The following is a 17,421-nucleotide window of genomic DNA, read 5'->3' as shown; positions in this document are numbered from 1 at the left end:
ATTGAATTTATCTATGTCAAAATGCATTGAATATATCTATGTCAAGTAAACTCTTGGCAATAAAGTATAGTGCAGCCGTCACACATGATTATCATCAGCCTTTTAAAATAGCCGAAATCAGATTTTGACTTTTTTTTTTTTGTCTTGCACATCTCCTCAGGGTGCTGACCACCTCTCCTAAAATTAACATCCTAAAACAAACAAAACAGAAAATACATTTTTATCCCATATATTATATTATTAAAAAATACAATCTCATCATTTCTGAATAAAACATATACTGAACAAAAAAATACACAGGCCATTATTTTCAGACGTTATGTAACCACAGTGACAGTTCTCTTGTGTGTCAGCCATACCAGCAGGTGGCAGCAATTTTCTCTCCATCCCCAGAGTCTAAAATTGCTATTCTTTTCTAAACCACCGGAGGTGCATGCTGACAACCATCCATCCAGTCTTTGGGCAGTGGGCGGTTTAGCTACACCTGCACGGGGAGAGCCCCACACAGGAAAGTTAGAGCCCAGAATCAAACCCATCACCACCACTGTGCCGCCCTGCATGCTGCAATTCTAATTAATGATCAGACCCATTAAAAGCATTAATTGCAGCTTTGACAGTGGCAGGCAGATGGTCCATGAGCTCGAGGCTATAAATTCAACTCCTCATATGCTGTGTAAAGACACTATTGGGCCCCATTAGTGAGTGCAGTTTACGAAGGTTTAAATGGTTTCTTGTGTCATAAACATTGAGAAGTGGTCACCCAGAGGATTCCAAGATGAGAAAAATGAACGCATCTATTGATTTAGAAATGACCATATAGGATCATAAATGCATTGCCAGGGCATGCTGATCATAATGTTTCCTACTTTTGCTTTATTGACAGTAGCCATCAACCCAGCCATCTATCATATCACTCACTAATTATCAAAAGTAGTATTCTGTTGTCAGATACAGTTAAGCACTATATTCCTTAATCATGCATTTAAGGTCTCATCAGGGAAGTAGTGTGGGTGTTAAAAAAAAATGTAATAGGTGTATAGGTTGTGAATTCAGCAATGCACACCAATATGGATCATGCATAATTTAAATGTAGCCACCAACCAAATCTCTGATATTTTATCTTTTCATATGACACCGTATGTTTTGTAAAAGTTGACTATCGCAGTTATTCTCATGATTGACTGGCCTCCTGTTTTTATTGCCCTTCTTTCGCGAAGTCAGCTGGGACCAGCTCCAGCTCACCTGCAACCATAAAAGCAAGTGATATATAGTACATGAAAAAAAGGATCAATTTACATTGTCTTCAGTGCAAAGGAAGCTTTATTGCCATTGACAAAGGGGACGAAGCGTTATGAATCTTTCCACAGTATATTGTATTCCAGTCTAGGTTTTAAACAGTCTAACAGCAATTCACCCGCTATAACCATTCATATCTACAGTCTGGCACGTCTGAATAGGTTTTATCTGAACATTCAGCCCAAAATAAGCATGTCCACTTTCATCAATCAGACTCTTGGTATTATAGCGTCTGCTCCCTTCGAAATCAATGTCATGGCATATTTCCTAGTAAACAGTACGACACATCCATAAAGCCTCAGGCATGGCTTGTACAAGGATACACTCACAGATATACTTGATACAACTTGGAAAACAAGAGCGCACAGAATTCTTTTTATCATAGTAGTTTACTGTGCAAATCTTTGTACAGTTGATTCGGTTGCTATTTCAGTTGTATCACCATTTAGCTTGGGCCACAGGACAAGAAACAAGAAAATATTTTAGATGACTATAATTATTGGAATCAGTTGCATGGAAGGGCTGATTTCAAATGAAATATGTAATAATGATAATAAAAATATTGCACTTATTCACACACAGGAGGCGTGTGAGAAAACTGAGGAGGAACAAGTTGAATCTGATGCTCAGAGCACTTGCACTGTTGTCATGGCAACACCATTACAGACACCCAGTGCATGGTCACCGAGGGACATTTTGTGGTAGATTTTACTTTGGACATATTCCAAGAGGATGTAGATAGAGAACACTTATTTAACAGTTTTATTTCCTTGGCCTGTGATTGATCGCATGTCAAATTATTATCCTCAGAAAGTGTATTGCCTAACTGGGTTGAATAAATAACACAGTAACGCAAATAATTGTATCTTTGGTTCAAAATCATACGAATATATTTAAAGTGTATGTGCACTGAAACCTGCACATCTTCCTTCATAATATCTAACATTTTCTATTTTAATTACACGTTGTATTTGCACTAAATAATCTCTTCATTCTGTCACTGTGACAGATTAAAAAAAATAGCATGTGTGTTTGTGTGTGTGTGCTGTATATAACAGAGCAGTGTGTTAATGCATGTTTGGTCGTGAGCATGTACGTGTTAGCTATGACACATCTGCATGTATTACAGGGAGCACGTCTTAGAACCACTGTTACAAGAACATCCCTCTTGGGTATCAGTCATGCAAACCAAAAATAAATATCTATCATGTATGAAAATAATACCCAAAGCCATACACACCCAAGTAGTGCATACATATTTAAGAACAAAGTTTCCACAGTTTGAACACTACTAAAATATACACAGCCAAGTATAAAGCAGAAAAGATTCAAACCAAAGGCTCACAGCTGGTCAAACAAGTAGCACAGAGCGGCACTCAACTCATTGTAGGCACAATCAGCAGCTCCAAAGAAAATCCACAGCTACCGAAACACAGGTGACCGATACAAGCACACAAATGGACAAGTAGACAGTACATTAGGACTCTGCATAGAGTTAAAAACATCTTCCGGGGTGTCACTCGGCTGCAACGAGCTGAGCGCCCCGGTCCCCCAGTTGTGATCCTAGCTATCGGCATCCACACACGCTTGTGTTCTGCTTAAGGTTGAGTCTGAGACCTCCCCGCGCCTCCTCTTTCTGGTTGATTCAGTTAGCCTGGACTGGTTTCGGACCCACAGCCACGCCATTACAGTCGAGGATGTACTGCAGACATCCTTGAGGTGGGCGGCCAGCACCATTCTTCATGGTCTCACCTGTTATTTCCCCTTTCTGGCCTGTACCCTGAAAGGGACAAAAAAAAAAAATTCTCACTGCGGGAAATTATAACTCATATTACCTGATATCTGCAAGTTGTATTTTTTCGCTGCAAAACAAACACGATAGCACAACAAAGAAAAAATAGTTTATAATTTTCTATACCCAAGTTAAAATTTTATTGAAGTTTGTTGCCTTGACTTTTTTTGTGTGTGAAATTGCTTACCTGGGAGGGTTGCACGGTCAAGGGTTTTCGGGGGGCGTTTGCCTCCTTTTCCGCTATCTGGTTCATTTTAGTCAGAACCATGTCTGAAATGAGCTGTCTGTCCTCAGACTGATGCTCCCCGACCAGTGGCATAGATGAGCCCACCACCTGCATCATATTGATTTGATACGTCATCAGTTCCACTTTGTCCACGTATAATATCTCACATCGAGGCTGAAATCCTTTTTACTTTCAACACATCAGATATTTCCATTAACTTTCAATTTTACTATAGATATTAGGTCAGCAGTTTCTTTGCCTTGTGGTGATAATAACATACATCTTACATCCTCGGTGGCATGGTGGGTGGGTGATTTGTCTTGTTTGTCTTCTACCGCAGCTTCTTTGTAATAATATTCAGAAAGGTGGATTTTGGATTGCTATTCTGAAGACATTCTGTCACTTGTGCGACTCTTACCTCTGTGATGTAATCTTTTCCATCCTTCCCATGAATGGCCTTGACTGCACAAATATCCAGACCTCCAAAAATCTCTGAGCAGGTGTCAACCCACAGCTTGTATCTGAAACGTGTCAAGACATAACTCAAAAGTTCTTTCCAGTATCTACAATGAGAGTTTCTGACTACAATTTATCTTCATTCGATAAAAACACTGGTCAATGGCAAATTTTAATCCAAGATTGCTTCATGTGTTCCTACATGTATTTTTAATGCTGATTTAAAAATGTCTTTAGTTATTTTGTAGCGCGTCTGTTTTATTTATTAGATTTGTTGTTGTTGTTGTTGTTGTTTTGAATTTTGAATATGTAACTTGTTTTCTAGCACATCTGTTTTATTTATTAGATACTTTTTTGTCGTTATTTTGAATTCTGAATATATACTCACTTGTCAGTCATGGCCACTTGCTCCAGCATTGCTGAGCCAGTGTTGGTCTTCCAGTTGCCTGACATAGACGTTCTCCTGAGGTGTGAAGACCAAAACATGAAAACAATTCCCATCCCATCCATTTAATTTGACCTGTAAGAATGCAATCAAACCTACATATAGGCTTTGTAGTCGGCGCCAATCTTCTGGATTCTGATATCATACTTGGACTCAATGAGAGGTTCAGTGGTGGTGTATGTCTGAGTGAGAGCCACGACACTGGCTATGTCCTGGAACTTACTGTGATTGTCAACCTTTACCTGCAAAACCACACACAAATACCTCTCATGTTATATGTTTAGAATGTAAGATACCCTCCAAATAAATAAATTAAATAAATAAATTTAACAGTAAGGCAGTGTCTTAAACTGCATAATTGCCAAACCTTTCCAATGCCAGAGTGGGCGTGGCCAATCTTGACAACCACGGGGAAGGATGGCATGCTCACCTATAAGGTATTAAATGATCATTTGAGGGTTCTGATCAATGGGGAAATAATGGTGAGTATCGGGGTTGCTGGTCGTCTCACCATCTCCTTGTAGTTTGGGTAAAAGGTCTGCTCAATCAGTGGAAACTTATCAGCACCCAGCTTCCTGAATGTGTTGATAAGCTGGGCAAACTAGACACAGAGAAATATGTACAGTATTTTTCACTCCAGAAAAGCACGTCATGATCGAAGGACTTACAGCCCAGGGCTTGTCACACAAATTGTAGATGGACTCCAATGAGTTAATGCTCGGAACACCTCCGTATTGCAGACCGATTATGAGGTTGCGGAAATCTTCATTCTGCGTCATACTGAAGGCATGCTGGCGAATAAGCACAAAGTCTGGCTTAAATGACCTAGAAAATAAGAAAGACGGATTATTAGGCAACATGGATAAAATTAGTTCATCGGCACTGTACGTATTTAAATGTACCATACCTGACAACCTTGGTGCCGTTTCTGTAAACCTGCATTGTAACGCTGCATGTCCCATTGGCTTGAGCCATGACGCTGATTTCGCTAAACTCAGCCTGAAAAGTTAATGATTACATAAGCAATTGATTGGCAACTTATCAACATTTTTCTTCATACAGAATTGGTTAAGATGGATACAAACGAACCTGTTCCACTTTGATGTCATAGTCCCCATAAATTTTCTTGCCTCGGAATAACTTGGGCCTGAGTTGAAACAAATGAAAAACTATGTCATAGGTCAAGACATCTTCCATTTGACAACCAAGAATACAACATTGATAATAAAACAGTTCGTTTCAAGCGGCACAAAAGAGAAATGACATTTCACATGCAACGTTCCACAAATTAAACCATCAAATGTACAACACATTCTTATTAGAGTCAACTCAGGAATAATTGTCTCTCTGCTTTTCTACCATTGTAATTTATTCAGGGGTGAAGTTAGTCATTAGCCACTCTCTGATTAGTTCAAATTACCGCTCTCTGACATGTAAAGACAGTTCCCACAGAGATGAAAAGGTCGAGAAACCAGACAATTCAAGTATGTTTGTGTTAATAGTAGCGCTAACACAAAATGGAGGCCATCCTGTCCAGTCCACAGACATACAACCAAAGTAATGGACTTCTTTTCAGGAGGTTTCAAAGACTTTACAAAGACTCTCTTACCCATAGGATGACTCAGACTTCTTTTCTGGGAGTGCTCACTATCTACTGTCCTGTAGTCTGCTCTTCCTGCTTAATAACTGTGGCTCTGGAGCTGAATAATTCATTCAGGAACTAATTGCAGTGTGGAGATTTGTTTGACTTTGACAAAGAGCAAACCTTGAAGCAGGAAGTGGACGAACAACGACTTACAAAAACTTAGAAAACATACACCGGGACAATCCATGGTGAATTCTGTCTGCGTGAAGAACATCACTCCACATATTAACATTCACCACCACAGCCACATCACTGAACGCATCTTCAGTCCAAGGTTTCTCACTCTTTTCATCGTTGCAGGCCTCCAAAAACCATTCAAGTGGTTATCTATCTGATATACTTGTCCACATGCTGCATATGCTCTATTTTCTCCTGCACGGTGCTTAACATGCACACCAGGGGGGAAGAGAAGAGCACGATTGCAGCTGTTTACTTGCATTATTTATTTGTCGGCGGAATCAATATGACTTTGCTTGACCCGAATCAAACATTAGATCATAAACAAAAGGAATCGGGATGCGTTTTATCGTGTTTTTATGACTACTGCGTTTGATGATCAAGATAAATTATGCAACTAAAGTAAAGTCTGGTTATGTTAAAGTTTAGCTGTTCACGAGAAAAATGCTCACAAAAAGACTTTGTTGAACCTGATTTGGCTGAATGCTTAAGTTCAGTCGTAGCAGGTCTGGTTTTCCAATGACATACAGCACTGCACAAGGGTGCCAGCATTACTGAGGACAGAAGCCACTCAGCAAAAGTAATAAAAATAGATTTCATTATCCTAATGCTTTTGCTCGCAGCTAGTATGTATGTACTGCGCTTTTTCCATTTTGCTATTGTACGACTAGAATACCAAGTAGTCACAAAATGAGAAAACTAAGCATTGATAACAGTTTAGATGATTTTATAAGACTGCCTTTACAGAATGAACGAAACTAACCCAATCTTATAGAGTAGCTTACTGTGCGCCAAACTCTCACAAACAGACCCAACACAGATGTAACCAGGTGACCCGACATGAAGGACTCACAACATGGTGAGCGGCCATTAAAAATAGATGGAACTCTTAGAGAGAGGAGGTCAGTGAGCCGAGTACAAAAATAACCGATCTCACTGCTGGGGGGGTGTTTACAAATAAATAAATAAATAAATAAATAAATAAATAAATAAATAAATAAATAAATAAATAAATAAATAAATAAATAAATAAAACATGAAAATAGGGAGAAAAAAAACAAACAAATAACACTTTAAAGCAGTGGTTCTTAACCTTGTTGGAGCTACCGAACCCCACCAGTTTCATATGCGTGTTTACCGAACCCCTCTTTAGTGAAAAATAAAATTCTTGTTTTCAAACTCAAGACATCAATGTTTTTTACTGTTGCACAAAATGAGCCGTGCATGAACATCACCTTGTTCAAAGTACAAAACCAATACAATGCATGAACGCAAAACAAATTATATACCTGCAAATCAGTGTGACTTCTGCGGTTGCCTTTGCGAGACCAGTTCAGATATGCGTCATCATGAATTTACACGATAAATCAGATGTGTTCGGACCTCCTCTGCCGAACCTCTGAGACCGATTCACCAAACCCTTGGGTTCGATCGAACCCAGGTTAAGAACCACTGCTTTAAAGTGTCATATTTACGTCCATGAAACAAGCATAGAGATAGATAGAGAGATGCATGGGGGGGACATGAAAGTCCTACTACAACATCCAAAATTTCAAATGATGGCAAGAGTTAACATTAGTTTGAATGTGAATGGTTAATTCTGAATGCAACCACATTCAACTTATAAGAATGTGGTGTCCCCACATTCTTCTCCTAATTCTTCATTTCAAATGTTTAATTTTTGTTCCCCTTTTGGAAAGATAAAACAAAACTTTTTTTTGTGTTTACAAGTTAGAAGTCACATAACAGGTGAAAATATTTTTGAAAATATGAAGCTACTACACTCTTAGTACTTCTGGTTAAAAAAAATAGGTTAAAAATTGAGCCACTTCCTGGATTGTTTTGCGCAAAACACAAATTAATAATCCAGCAGTTTTAAAGGTGTATTTGTTCAGTTATACCACAAAAATCTGGCATTTAAACAGAGGTGTGTAGACATTGTACAGTGTATGCAGTGGATATCGTAGCTACTTCTCGGCTTTCCACTCGATGGCAAAATTGTAGCAAGCTAATGTACAAGGTTGGCCTCTTGCCTGATCTTATTCACATTGATCCAGGTTTATTCAAGATAGATGGTCGGCTCTGCTCACAGAAACATCTCGCCAGTCTAATTGCGGCTGATACCTTAACCTTTGCAAAGCGTGACGTGTTCTGAATGTCATCTATCTTCAAGGATTAAATTATTGCAATTGCAAAAACAACAGACTACAAGTTATTGTCATGCTTACATTTTCCCTCTATGTGCCAAGTGATTCAGTATAAAAGAGCAATAAAACAACGTTTGTAAAAGTATGAGCAACTCACTTTAATGTCGAGCATGTAAGAAATGTAAGAAATCAATAGACTGATTAAAATTCCAGAGAGGGACCAGAGATGCTTATGCCTTAATATCGCACTCTTGGTTGTAGATTGGTAAAGAACGACCACGTTAAAGTAGCGCTGCCGTGTAGTGTGTGATTCTCGTATGTTAGTGCAGCGCAGGTCATGTGGTCTGTGTGGAGGGAAACCCCATTGATGAAGAAGGTGGGGGGTAGGGGGATAAGCACTGCAGTATTTTGCCTTGCTGGGAGCATCGATGCAACCTGTGGAGCATCCATTTTAAAAACAGCCGCTGTGAGGAAATGTTTGGAATTAAGAAAATCATCAGAATGGCACAGAGCAAAACAATCTCCTCCGTCTTGATGTCATTGATGGGATGGGATTCGATACGGAATGCATTAGAGCACAAGATCATCAGTAGGCTCCTTCATAAATTTAGACATAATAACTACTTGAAGTGACAGCTGGAGACTCATGATAAAATAACGTCTTAACAGAGAGATGTGTTTGCCTTACCACTCTTGCTGCTGTTCGTCGATGACCAGGAGAATCTTGAACTTCTTGGATGTCGTGACTGAGGTTTGCTCCACAAGCCCTGCCGAGGCAGCCGTCTGCTTGACAACGTTAGTGATGGAGCTGAAGAAACCGGCTCCGCTCGATTGAGCCGGCGGGGCTTTTTTCTCAGGAGCTGGGGAAGTGGCTGGAGGCATGGGTCCGGCTGTGGGGGACTTGGCAAGGGCTGTGGTGGCCGGTGGAGAAGGCTCAGCGGGGTCAGGCCTCTGAAGGTCTGTCATGTAGCCATTGGGCAGGTTGGAGATAAACGTGCTGTCCGAGAGACGCCTTCGCAAATAATTCATGGCTGGAGCCGGAGAAAGTGTTGGCGGGTTGTGGAAAAAGACTCTCTGTTCTTGGTCCACAGCTGACAACGGCTGAGCTGTCGGTGTAAATTCCCAGCGAATGCGCTCCCTTCCTGCTTGCTGGAAAATCCTCAGAGCTCCTACACACTGGGGGTGACGTCACACCCTCCCTCGGCCAATCTCCTCACTCTGCATCCTCCTCAGCCATTGCAAAGGATGCTGAGGCTGTGCCACTCCTCTTCTCCCTCACTGCGTGGTCTGCTTCTTTGCTACCCCTCCCCCACAGTATGCTGCCTATCAGGCATGTTTCTTCTTCTTATTGCTTTTATTATTATTTTACCACAGCTGTAGGAAACTGAAGCTTTTCCAGTGGGAGTGTGCGTGTGTTTAGAGAACACATCGTCTTCACACCTCTTTCGATGTCCTTGCACGTTTGTGTACGTCGCTATAGCTCAGTCATTAAATCTAAAATGGCCGGTCGGACGTGTGGCCACTGCCGAGTGCAGAAGCAGCCCACTGAGACACAAAATGCAGTTAACTATTTCTCCCCAATTGCTTTATTGATCATGCAGGCCAATAGTACGGTATGTTGAAGTACAACATTCTTTTTGACCTTCATCGCTCTGTGCTGTCTCAGTGCAATTTACATGTGCAAATTCATAAACAGAATTTGTGTAGTTAAAAAAAAACAGCAAATCACATTATGTTGAAAAGTAAATTATTGTCCCATTTCTTTTTAAATACTGTTATTTGGATTGTTTGTTAATTTTAGTTTTCATATTCATTGCTATACTTTAGTTTATTCTTTATTTCATACCCAGGGAGACCCACAATGTAAACAAGAAACAACAAGAAATGAAACAATAATAATAATAGTAAATATATAATATTTTAATGGACTTTGATGTAAAATTGCACATTGCACACTCTCAAACAAGTGCACATTTTTATTTAGTTTTTGTTTGTGATTCAGAAGACATTTTCCTCCGAAAGAAACAAGAAGCAACTCTTGACTCTATATTGATACAAAGTCTGAAGATGAAATTAAACTCATCGGGTGAAAGCATTTTTGACAATTATGTTGCCAAGGACAAGAAGGAACCAATCAATAAATCAGTAAGCTCTAACTCCTTAAAGATCACCGAAGGCTTGATTGAGACGGAGAGAAAAAAAATCTATAAAGTTCGAGAAGTGTTCTATAAAGGAGTGCACAGATGATGCATATAAGGAGCATAAGATTTTATTTACACTCACTGGCAAGTTGTGGCAACAAGATTTTCAGTGTATAATGTACTCAAGTCAAGTCAAGTCAAGTCAAGTCAAGTCAAGTTTATTTATATAGCCCTAAATCACTGGCAAGTCTTAAAGGCATCACATATACAAAAAATTGAAAATTATTCTCAAATGTTAAATTATTCTCAAATGTCAAATGTCTCAAATATTCTCAATGTACTGGAATACACTAGTGGAGTTGATCAAAAATGTCTTTGCAAAACTAACAATGCTCATTATAGTTAATTTAACAATGTTTATAGTTTTCGAATTTCCCTATAAAAGCGTAAAATTCATTTGACACAGATTCAAACTAAATGATTGTGGTTGTAGTTTGCCATGCTACTTTGCTTCTCAATAAGTCGAAATGTGAATTCAAGATTCCCAAGAAAGCAATGGGAGGGTTATTTGATAAGCAGTGACAACACATTTCAAGCGCAGACGTATAATATAACAATAATAGTAATATTCATAGTTCACGCCATCGTAAATCACAGTGACCGAGGAAGCTGTGGCGTGTCTCGTCCAGTAGGGCGCCACAAGAGCTCTTTGTCCACACACGGAGACAGACGCAAGTTGGGCTATAATCATGTTTTTGTCGTGCTTGGAAAACTAGACGCTTTTGTACAAATTATACTGACGGCCAGCGTTACTGTTGCGGGACACAGTGAACGCACCGCAGCTTAACTGTAAGTCGGCGGGTGTGTTTATTTGGATGGAATAACAAAGACAACGAAAAAGTTGGCGACGAGCTGGCGGCTAGTTGGTGCGCATGCTAAAGTTAGCTAGCAAGTTTATCACAAGTAGTAAGACATTCGAGTGCTAACTGTAAAACTATATTTAAAACGTTTGATTCTTATAATGGCAACAAATTGACGACCGGGTTAACAATGTGACAAGTGAAACACTAGCCGATGGATTAGCTTTTAGGCTATCGTTGTTTTGTTGGGCGCCTTTAAAACATGCTAGCTAAAATCCGGAGAAGGCAGACTTTTCATATCCGAAGTGCTTAGAACGTCACCCAAACAACTGATTTCTACAACTTCGATTCTTTAGGAAATACGTTTGTTGTCTTGACCGGTGATGCCTGCTAGCGTCGATGTTAGCAGCCAGCCTGTTCGTGTAAATGCTGTTGCCTAGAATGGACCTGTTGAACTCTCAGTACCTGGACAAGATGAACAACAACATCGGGAGACTACACTACGGAGGTGACTTTCTCAGCATACATTTGGCAAATAATTTACTTAAGGTAGATTCTGACATGCGCAAGATAACATGGTGTTAAGAATACTCATTTAATCATTGCAATATGGGGTTTATCACAGGCATCATGCTTATCTCGACAAGTCTACATCGTATTTCCGTATGACTTTTCCACTGCTCCACAGTGCACTCTTGAGTGTCCCATCAGCGCCCTTACAAGTGTCCTGTCAAACTCATCACAATGATTTATTGTGTCATTTTCATCCAAGGTGGCGCTTGGCATCTGTGTTACTGCCAGATTTGATAATAATAGGGACAGTTGGGTAATTACATTGCGGGGCACACCTATCCTTTTGTAGACTTAACCAGTTTGCTTGGAGTTCATTGAATGCAGTGTGTGTTTATGCGCCTGCTGTGATATTTTATTCACATTTGATGGTTATTCCAACAGATGAGTCCAGGACACCCTCGCTGCCCTCTGCTATATCAAGCATAAGCGGGCCGCCTCCTCTCTGTCCAAGCAAACGGAAGTATGGTGATGAACAAACGAAGAAGGATCCGATGAATTGTGATGATGACCACATGACTAAAATGAGCAGACTTTTTGCAACTCACCTGTAAGTTCCTTTAGTGCAAAGATTGAGCTCTCTCCTGCTACCATCATTCATTTGAAATGATTGTTCCGTTAGCTATATGAAACTTTGAGATTATTGACACACAGGTCAGCAAGGCTGACTGTAAACTTCAAATATGATATCTGCTGCAGTTCTGTACTCTGGTTACATTATTCTTATCGTTATTCAGGGCTCGTCCATCTGCTGGAGACAACCGCAATGAACACTGGAGCCTGTGCCACAGTCCTGCGGAGCACATCAGCTCTTCCTCCAACGGTCTCCATGGGAACCATCTGTATGCTTCCATTTCTGGCTATGCTGTGGACCAGCCGCTGGCTCTGACCAAAAGCAGCCTTGACAACGCAGTTGGGGGCAGGGAGAGGTCCACTGCCAGTGCAGCTGTTGAGCGGCAGCAGGTACGTACGTGGTCAGCACGTCTTTTTCACTCACAAGAACATGAGCGTCCGTTTTACGGGAGATGTGCGCTTGATTGAGTGAGTCATCCTAAACGAGAACCGAACCTCTTAACTTTGTTTCTCGAACTAAATGTTTTCTTTTTCAGAATCGGCCCTCTGTTATCATCTGTGCTCCTGCAAGTAACCGCAATTGTCAACTCTCTCACTGCCACATGAATGGCTGCTCTCCAAGCTCAACCTCTGATGAGAGAAAGAGTAAGCTCTTTGTCGTCACTTATTGGAAGTTGTTCTGAGGGTGCTTTCTTGTACTGGGTGCCGACTGTTTTTTATAATATTTATGTAAGTTTTATTAAGCTCTGTAAATGCAACTTTTGCTGCCTCTTGACCAGGACTCCCTGGTATAAGAGGTTTTTAATCTTAGTGGGACTTTCCTGGTTAGATAAAGGTTGAATAAAAAAAATCTTTTTAGCCACTGCGCAAACTAGTTCATTGCATGTCATTTGTACCCTCAAAGTCACGTCATTATAAAATGAGGACCCGCTTTATCTAGTTATATAACTACTTTATCTCAATATAGAAGGCTACAACAAAACAATAAAGTGGCCTTTGTGACAGCCTCAAACTGTCAAATGTAATTTAATGGCCATTTTAAATTTTATCACTAGGTGTCACCCTTGCTTTAGTTATGTAGACATCTGCTGTTGTGCATGTCTGTTGTCCTTGCCCACTGTCAAAACGACTCCAGCTCCTACAAAAGTCATTTAAAATAACAGACATAAAATTCATTTTCCAGCATTCGATTAGTCAGTCTGTATAAGGAATAAATGTGCAAACATCAATGGCAAGATTTAAGGCGATTCAGTATCAAAATAATGACATGCCCTGTAAGCTACTATATTGGACGTTTTGGACTGCTTTATGTAATCCCTGCAACTTTGTGGTTTTTAACATGCAATATTTTTGTTTCAGCTAACGCAGTTTGCGATCCCGTGATTGAGGAACACTTCCGCCGTAGCCTGGGGAAAAACTACAAAGCAGAAGAACCTGTGACCAACCCGGCGTCCAACTCCGTCTCAATCACGGGCTCAGTGGATGACCACTTTGCCAAGGCGCTGGGAGACGCCTGGATCCAGATCAAGGCCAAAGGTGGGGGTCACCAGACCCCTGAAGCAGATCCATGAAGAGGTGAGAAAAAAAGGTTCCGATTACTAGTATCAAATCTCTGCAGCCAGGAACAATATAAGACAAGGTTTTTGTCATACTGAGTCTAAACTCCAATCCCTTGCCTTACAAATTAAACGCAAAAAAAATTACTCCAGTGTTGAGTAATTACTTAACACTGGAGTAATTTATTTATTAAATTATCAATCCATTGATAATTATCAATGGATTGATTTGTTTTGTCTTGCTAATAAGAAAAGCAGAATGAACAAGAAACAATTGTCACCTTTTTTCAGAGCTGTTTGTTTACCTGCCTTTGTAGCCAAAGAAACTTCAACTTGCCCTTCAGTGTGCAAGCCGTACATGCTTTTATGGCTAAATGCCTTCAGATTTAAATCCACACCACTTTTACTTCTGTATTACTTGAAGATACACTCCCTGTCTCGTTTGCAGTGTTACATTTTGAGTGGTTTACGAAACAGTTTGTAATTCGGAACCCAATAGTCCAATTGAGACCCCTCCCCTCATCCTACGCCCTTGAACTGGACTCCACTCCACTGTTAAATAAATGTAGTTAATTGCTCTAGGACATAATCTAATCTTAATTGATATCTGTAACTCAAAAGCATGTTTCAAATAGCTGGATTCTATCACAAACCTTGCTCAGAATTTATTTTTTATCTAACATTGTAGAAAATACTCACTGCTGGTACAGTTGTACTCTATATTTTTGTTGTATCCGTTTCACATTATGGTGGGAGGTGTGCACGTTGGCATCTTCTTGAAAGCGCAGCCTCTGGAAAGGTTGTCTGAATGCCGTTAGCTAGCTAGGCAACGTCGCTTCATTACTCCGCGTAGCCGGATGCTACACCTTCGCATGTGACTGAAAGCTGTTAAAAAGGAGCTGCTGTCGACTCTATTTAATCTGGGCATATTGGTTTGTTGAATTTTCTTGGAAAATCTAATTCTCAATTTGAAGCCCATCTCCAGTTACCAGACATTAAATTGAAGAGATTTCTTTGAAACTCCGGCGTGAATGACAATTGGTGTGGCCTGTAATTAACACAATTTGGCAACGGAGCAGAGGAAGTTGTCGCCTCCTACTGTCAGTAACATAGTGTTAGATTTTTTCAGAGACAAAACTGACCAAAACTGAGTCATTGTTTGACTAATGAGTTAAGGTATAGACTTTAAGTTTTTGTTTTAATAGTTTGTTTAAAAAAAAAAAAATATTTGACAAGATCACAATAGCTTAATGTTCGTCAACATTTATTGACAGGGGATTATAAATTTTATAGATAAGATTTTATAGATAAAAATATATATATCCTGTAATATTCTGATAATTCCCATACATTTGTATTAATCAAGGTTTTTGGAGCTGTTACACTCTTGTTTATATTTTACTGTACTCTTACATGACCATCATTGCGCAGAGCGGAATGATCATGTGTATTTTGTTTCTATTGTGTGAGGCATATTCATATGTAGCATGGAAGTTCCCTATTCTCTTACCATGCCTTTCATCTTTTGTATCGCTTGATTACTATCCCCACAGTTTTGACATGATGAACGTGCAGGGACACATGGTTTTTTTGCATAAAGAGCTCGGCAAAGTGTCAGATGTCCGCGAGACTAGTTAAGAGTCTAAAATAGGCTGGAGGGGAGGGAAGGGGTTATCACCAATTTGACTTGTTTGACACAAGCAGATTTTTAACTCATATTTGGGGTATCAGCCCATTGTTATTTAATTTCTTTATTTAGACAGACTGTACCCAAGTCCCCGAGTCATGTATCTTCACATAGATGAGGAAATACGATGCATTTGTACACTTGGGTTCATATTTCTCTGGAAGAAAATACCACTGTTTTATAATGATTGTCTTCCAAATAAACACAAAAACTCAACTTTGTGTGCTTTTTGTGTGACTGTTCTGATGACGGTAAAACGTTCACTTGGCATTCAAGGGTGAACTATTTTTGGCCAAAGTGCCTCTGATTGAGGGCAGGCTTTTGCTCTTGATTGTGCCGCAGCAATTTAGCGCAACAAATTATGACCCAAATGCGTTTTTTTTGTTTCTTTCTAAACAACACAAACAAGACTTTTCCGTGTTTGTGTTGTTTAGAAAGAAACAAAAAAACGCATCAAACTGGCCTGGACAACAATGTTTGTATCATGAATAATTAGTTGCACAACCTTTTGAGGCACTCGTTGCAATAACATGATTACTCTCTAAACGCTTGGCTGCAATCGCTCTTCGGTGTACTTGTTAGAACGATCGCAGCTGTTAAGGAAAAACTTCATCACTCAATTATGAGATTGACTTCACATTTTTTAAAGTTGTTTTTGCTACCACCAGGTGGCAGTGTCCACCCACTAGCCAAACTTAGCTCAAACAAAGATTTGTGCATCTCTTTTCAGGTGAGATTGCTGTGTCTCCTAGTAACTGGAAAAGATGCACCATTCATAAAGAAATTGTCAAACGAGAAAAGAAATATTTTTTTCCTCTTGTCTCGCTCATCAATTTTTACCTGAACCCCCTCAGGATGGAATCTGCCCCCCACCCCATCTATTTACAATCTCCCAAATTATAATGCATTATGCCTTCCGAAGAAGCCGAGCTACTCTTGTGGCATGATGGCTGAAACATGCACATTTTTCTTTGTGTGCAAAACCAATCACTCGCATAGACCTACTCAGACATCAGATTTCATCAGCGGTGTGACATGAAAAGAGCATCTAACTCAAGATGACTCATCAGGGTCACGGCAATTTCATCTTGGGCTTCTTTCAGTGCAAGGCGGCCACCAGGAGCATGACATCTTGACAACCGCTTACAATACAGGAGCAAGCTATTGGGCCGTCGTTTCAATTTGCTCTTCATGCTTTACGTGAATGGCGAGAACCAATGAAGGGGTTTCGCCACAGCGCCACTTTACATGTGCTACAGACTTTTAATTAATCCAATTGTACAAATGCATGATTTTACTACGGTATAAAAACTGCAAATGTCACAAACTGGCTTGGATATTAGTCTTCACAAATGGTTGATGGTTCCGTAATTCCAAATTTGTTGTGCCCGAACGGAATGCACCCCAATCGGCAGCATCCCCGAGCGCTCAACGTCTGGGGAATTTGCATGATTGCCTGTAGATTATTTGAGCATTATCTATTCCCCCCTTCTCGCCGTCTTTCTTCAGTGGCTCTCTGCTGTGATGATGCGCACACATCCTTGGGCTAAAGAATCTAAAATAGATCATACAAGCAACTGGAGTAGATGCACAGGGAGAGGAAGTGGCTCACGGGCAGACTTGAGTCATGCTGGCAAGATCATGCACCCTGATCTGACAGCCTAACACGCCAGATTACAGAGTACGTCATTTTGAAAATGCAGCCCCGGCCTCACAATTGGTCGCAAACGCAAACAACCTCGATGGATTTGCCAACACAGTCCTCTTTAACGTGGAGCGCACCGTAACAGGCAGAAAAATGGACCTAATGAACATCTCGTGCTCAAGACATTGCAGCTCATTCATTGTGT

At 40.2% G+C, this 17,421-nt stretch overlaps 2 protein-coding genes across 2 annotated transcripts; one reads left to right on the top strand and one right to left on the bottom strand.

The window, feature by feature from the left end:
* Positions 1-1,297: 1,297 nt before the first annotated feature.
* syn2a (synapsin IIa) lies at positions 1,298-9,375 on the bottom strand. The gene is made up of 11 exons (XM_088398703.1): positions 8,873-9,375; positions 5,305-5,362; positions 5,123-5,214; positions 4,884-5,040; positions 4,727-4,816; positions 4,583-4,645; positions 4,315-4,457; positions 4,159-4,233; positions 3,733-3,835; positions 3,276-3,422; positions 1,298-3,076 (listed from the first exon to the last, which is right to left on the bottom strand). The coding sequence occupies exons 1-11, from the start codon at positions 9,211-9,213 to the stop codon at positions 2,942-2,944; spliced, it is 1,404 nt and encodes a 467-aa protein (XP_088254829.1). The 5' UTR covers positions 9,214-9,375; the 3' UTR covers positions 1,298-2,941.
* Positions 9,376-11,002: 1,627 nt separating this feature from the next.
* Positions 11,003-15,787, top strand: vgll4a (vestigial-like family member 4a). The gene is made up of 6 exons (XM_088398802.1): positions 11,003-11,174; positions 11,542-11,693; positions 12,140-12,305; positions 12,493-12,718; positions 12,865-12,973; positions 13,688-15,787. Exons 2-6 carry the CDS (start codon positions 11,612-11,614, stop codon positions 13,897-13,899), a joined length of 795 nt encoding a protein of 264 aa, XP_088254928.1. The 5' UTR covers positions 11,003-11,174; positions 11,542-11,611; the 3' UTR covers positions 13,900-15,787.
* Positions 15,788-17,421: the final 1,634 nt, after the last annotated feature.

This window comes from Syngnathus floridae, chromosome 2, assembly GCF_059516105.1.
Source record: "Syngnathus floridae isolate MCC-2025c chromosome 2, RoL_Sflo_1.0, whole genome shotgun sequence".
Classification (NCBI taxonomy): Eukaryota; Metazoa; Chordata; class Actinopteri; order Syngnathiformes; family Syngnathidae; genus Syngnathus; species Syngnathus floridae.
The sequence above is the reverse complement of the archived record's forward strand: the minus strand, read 5'-3'. Positions and strand labels throughout refer to the sequence as shown.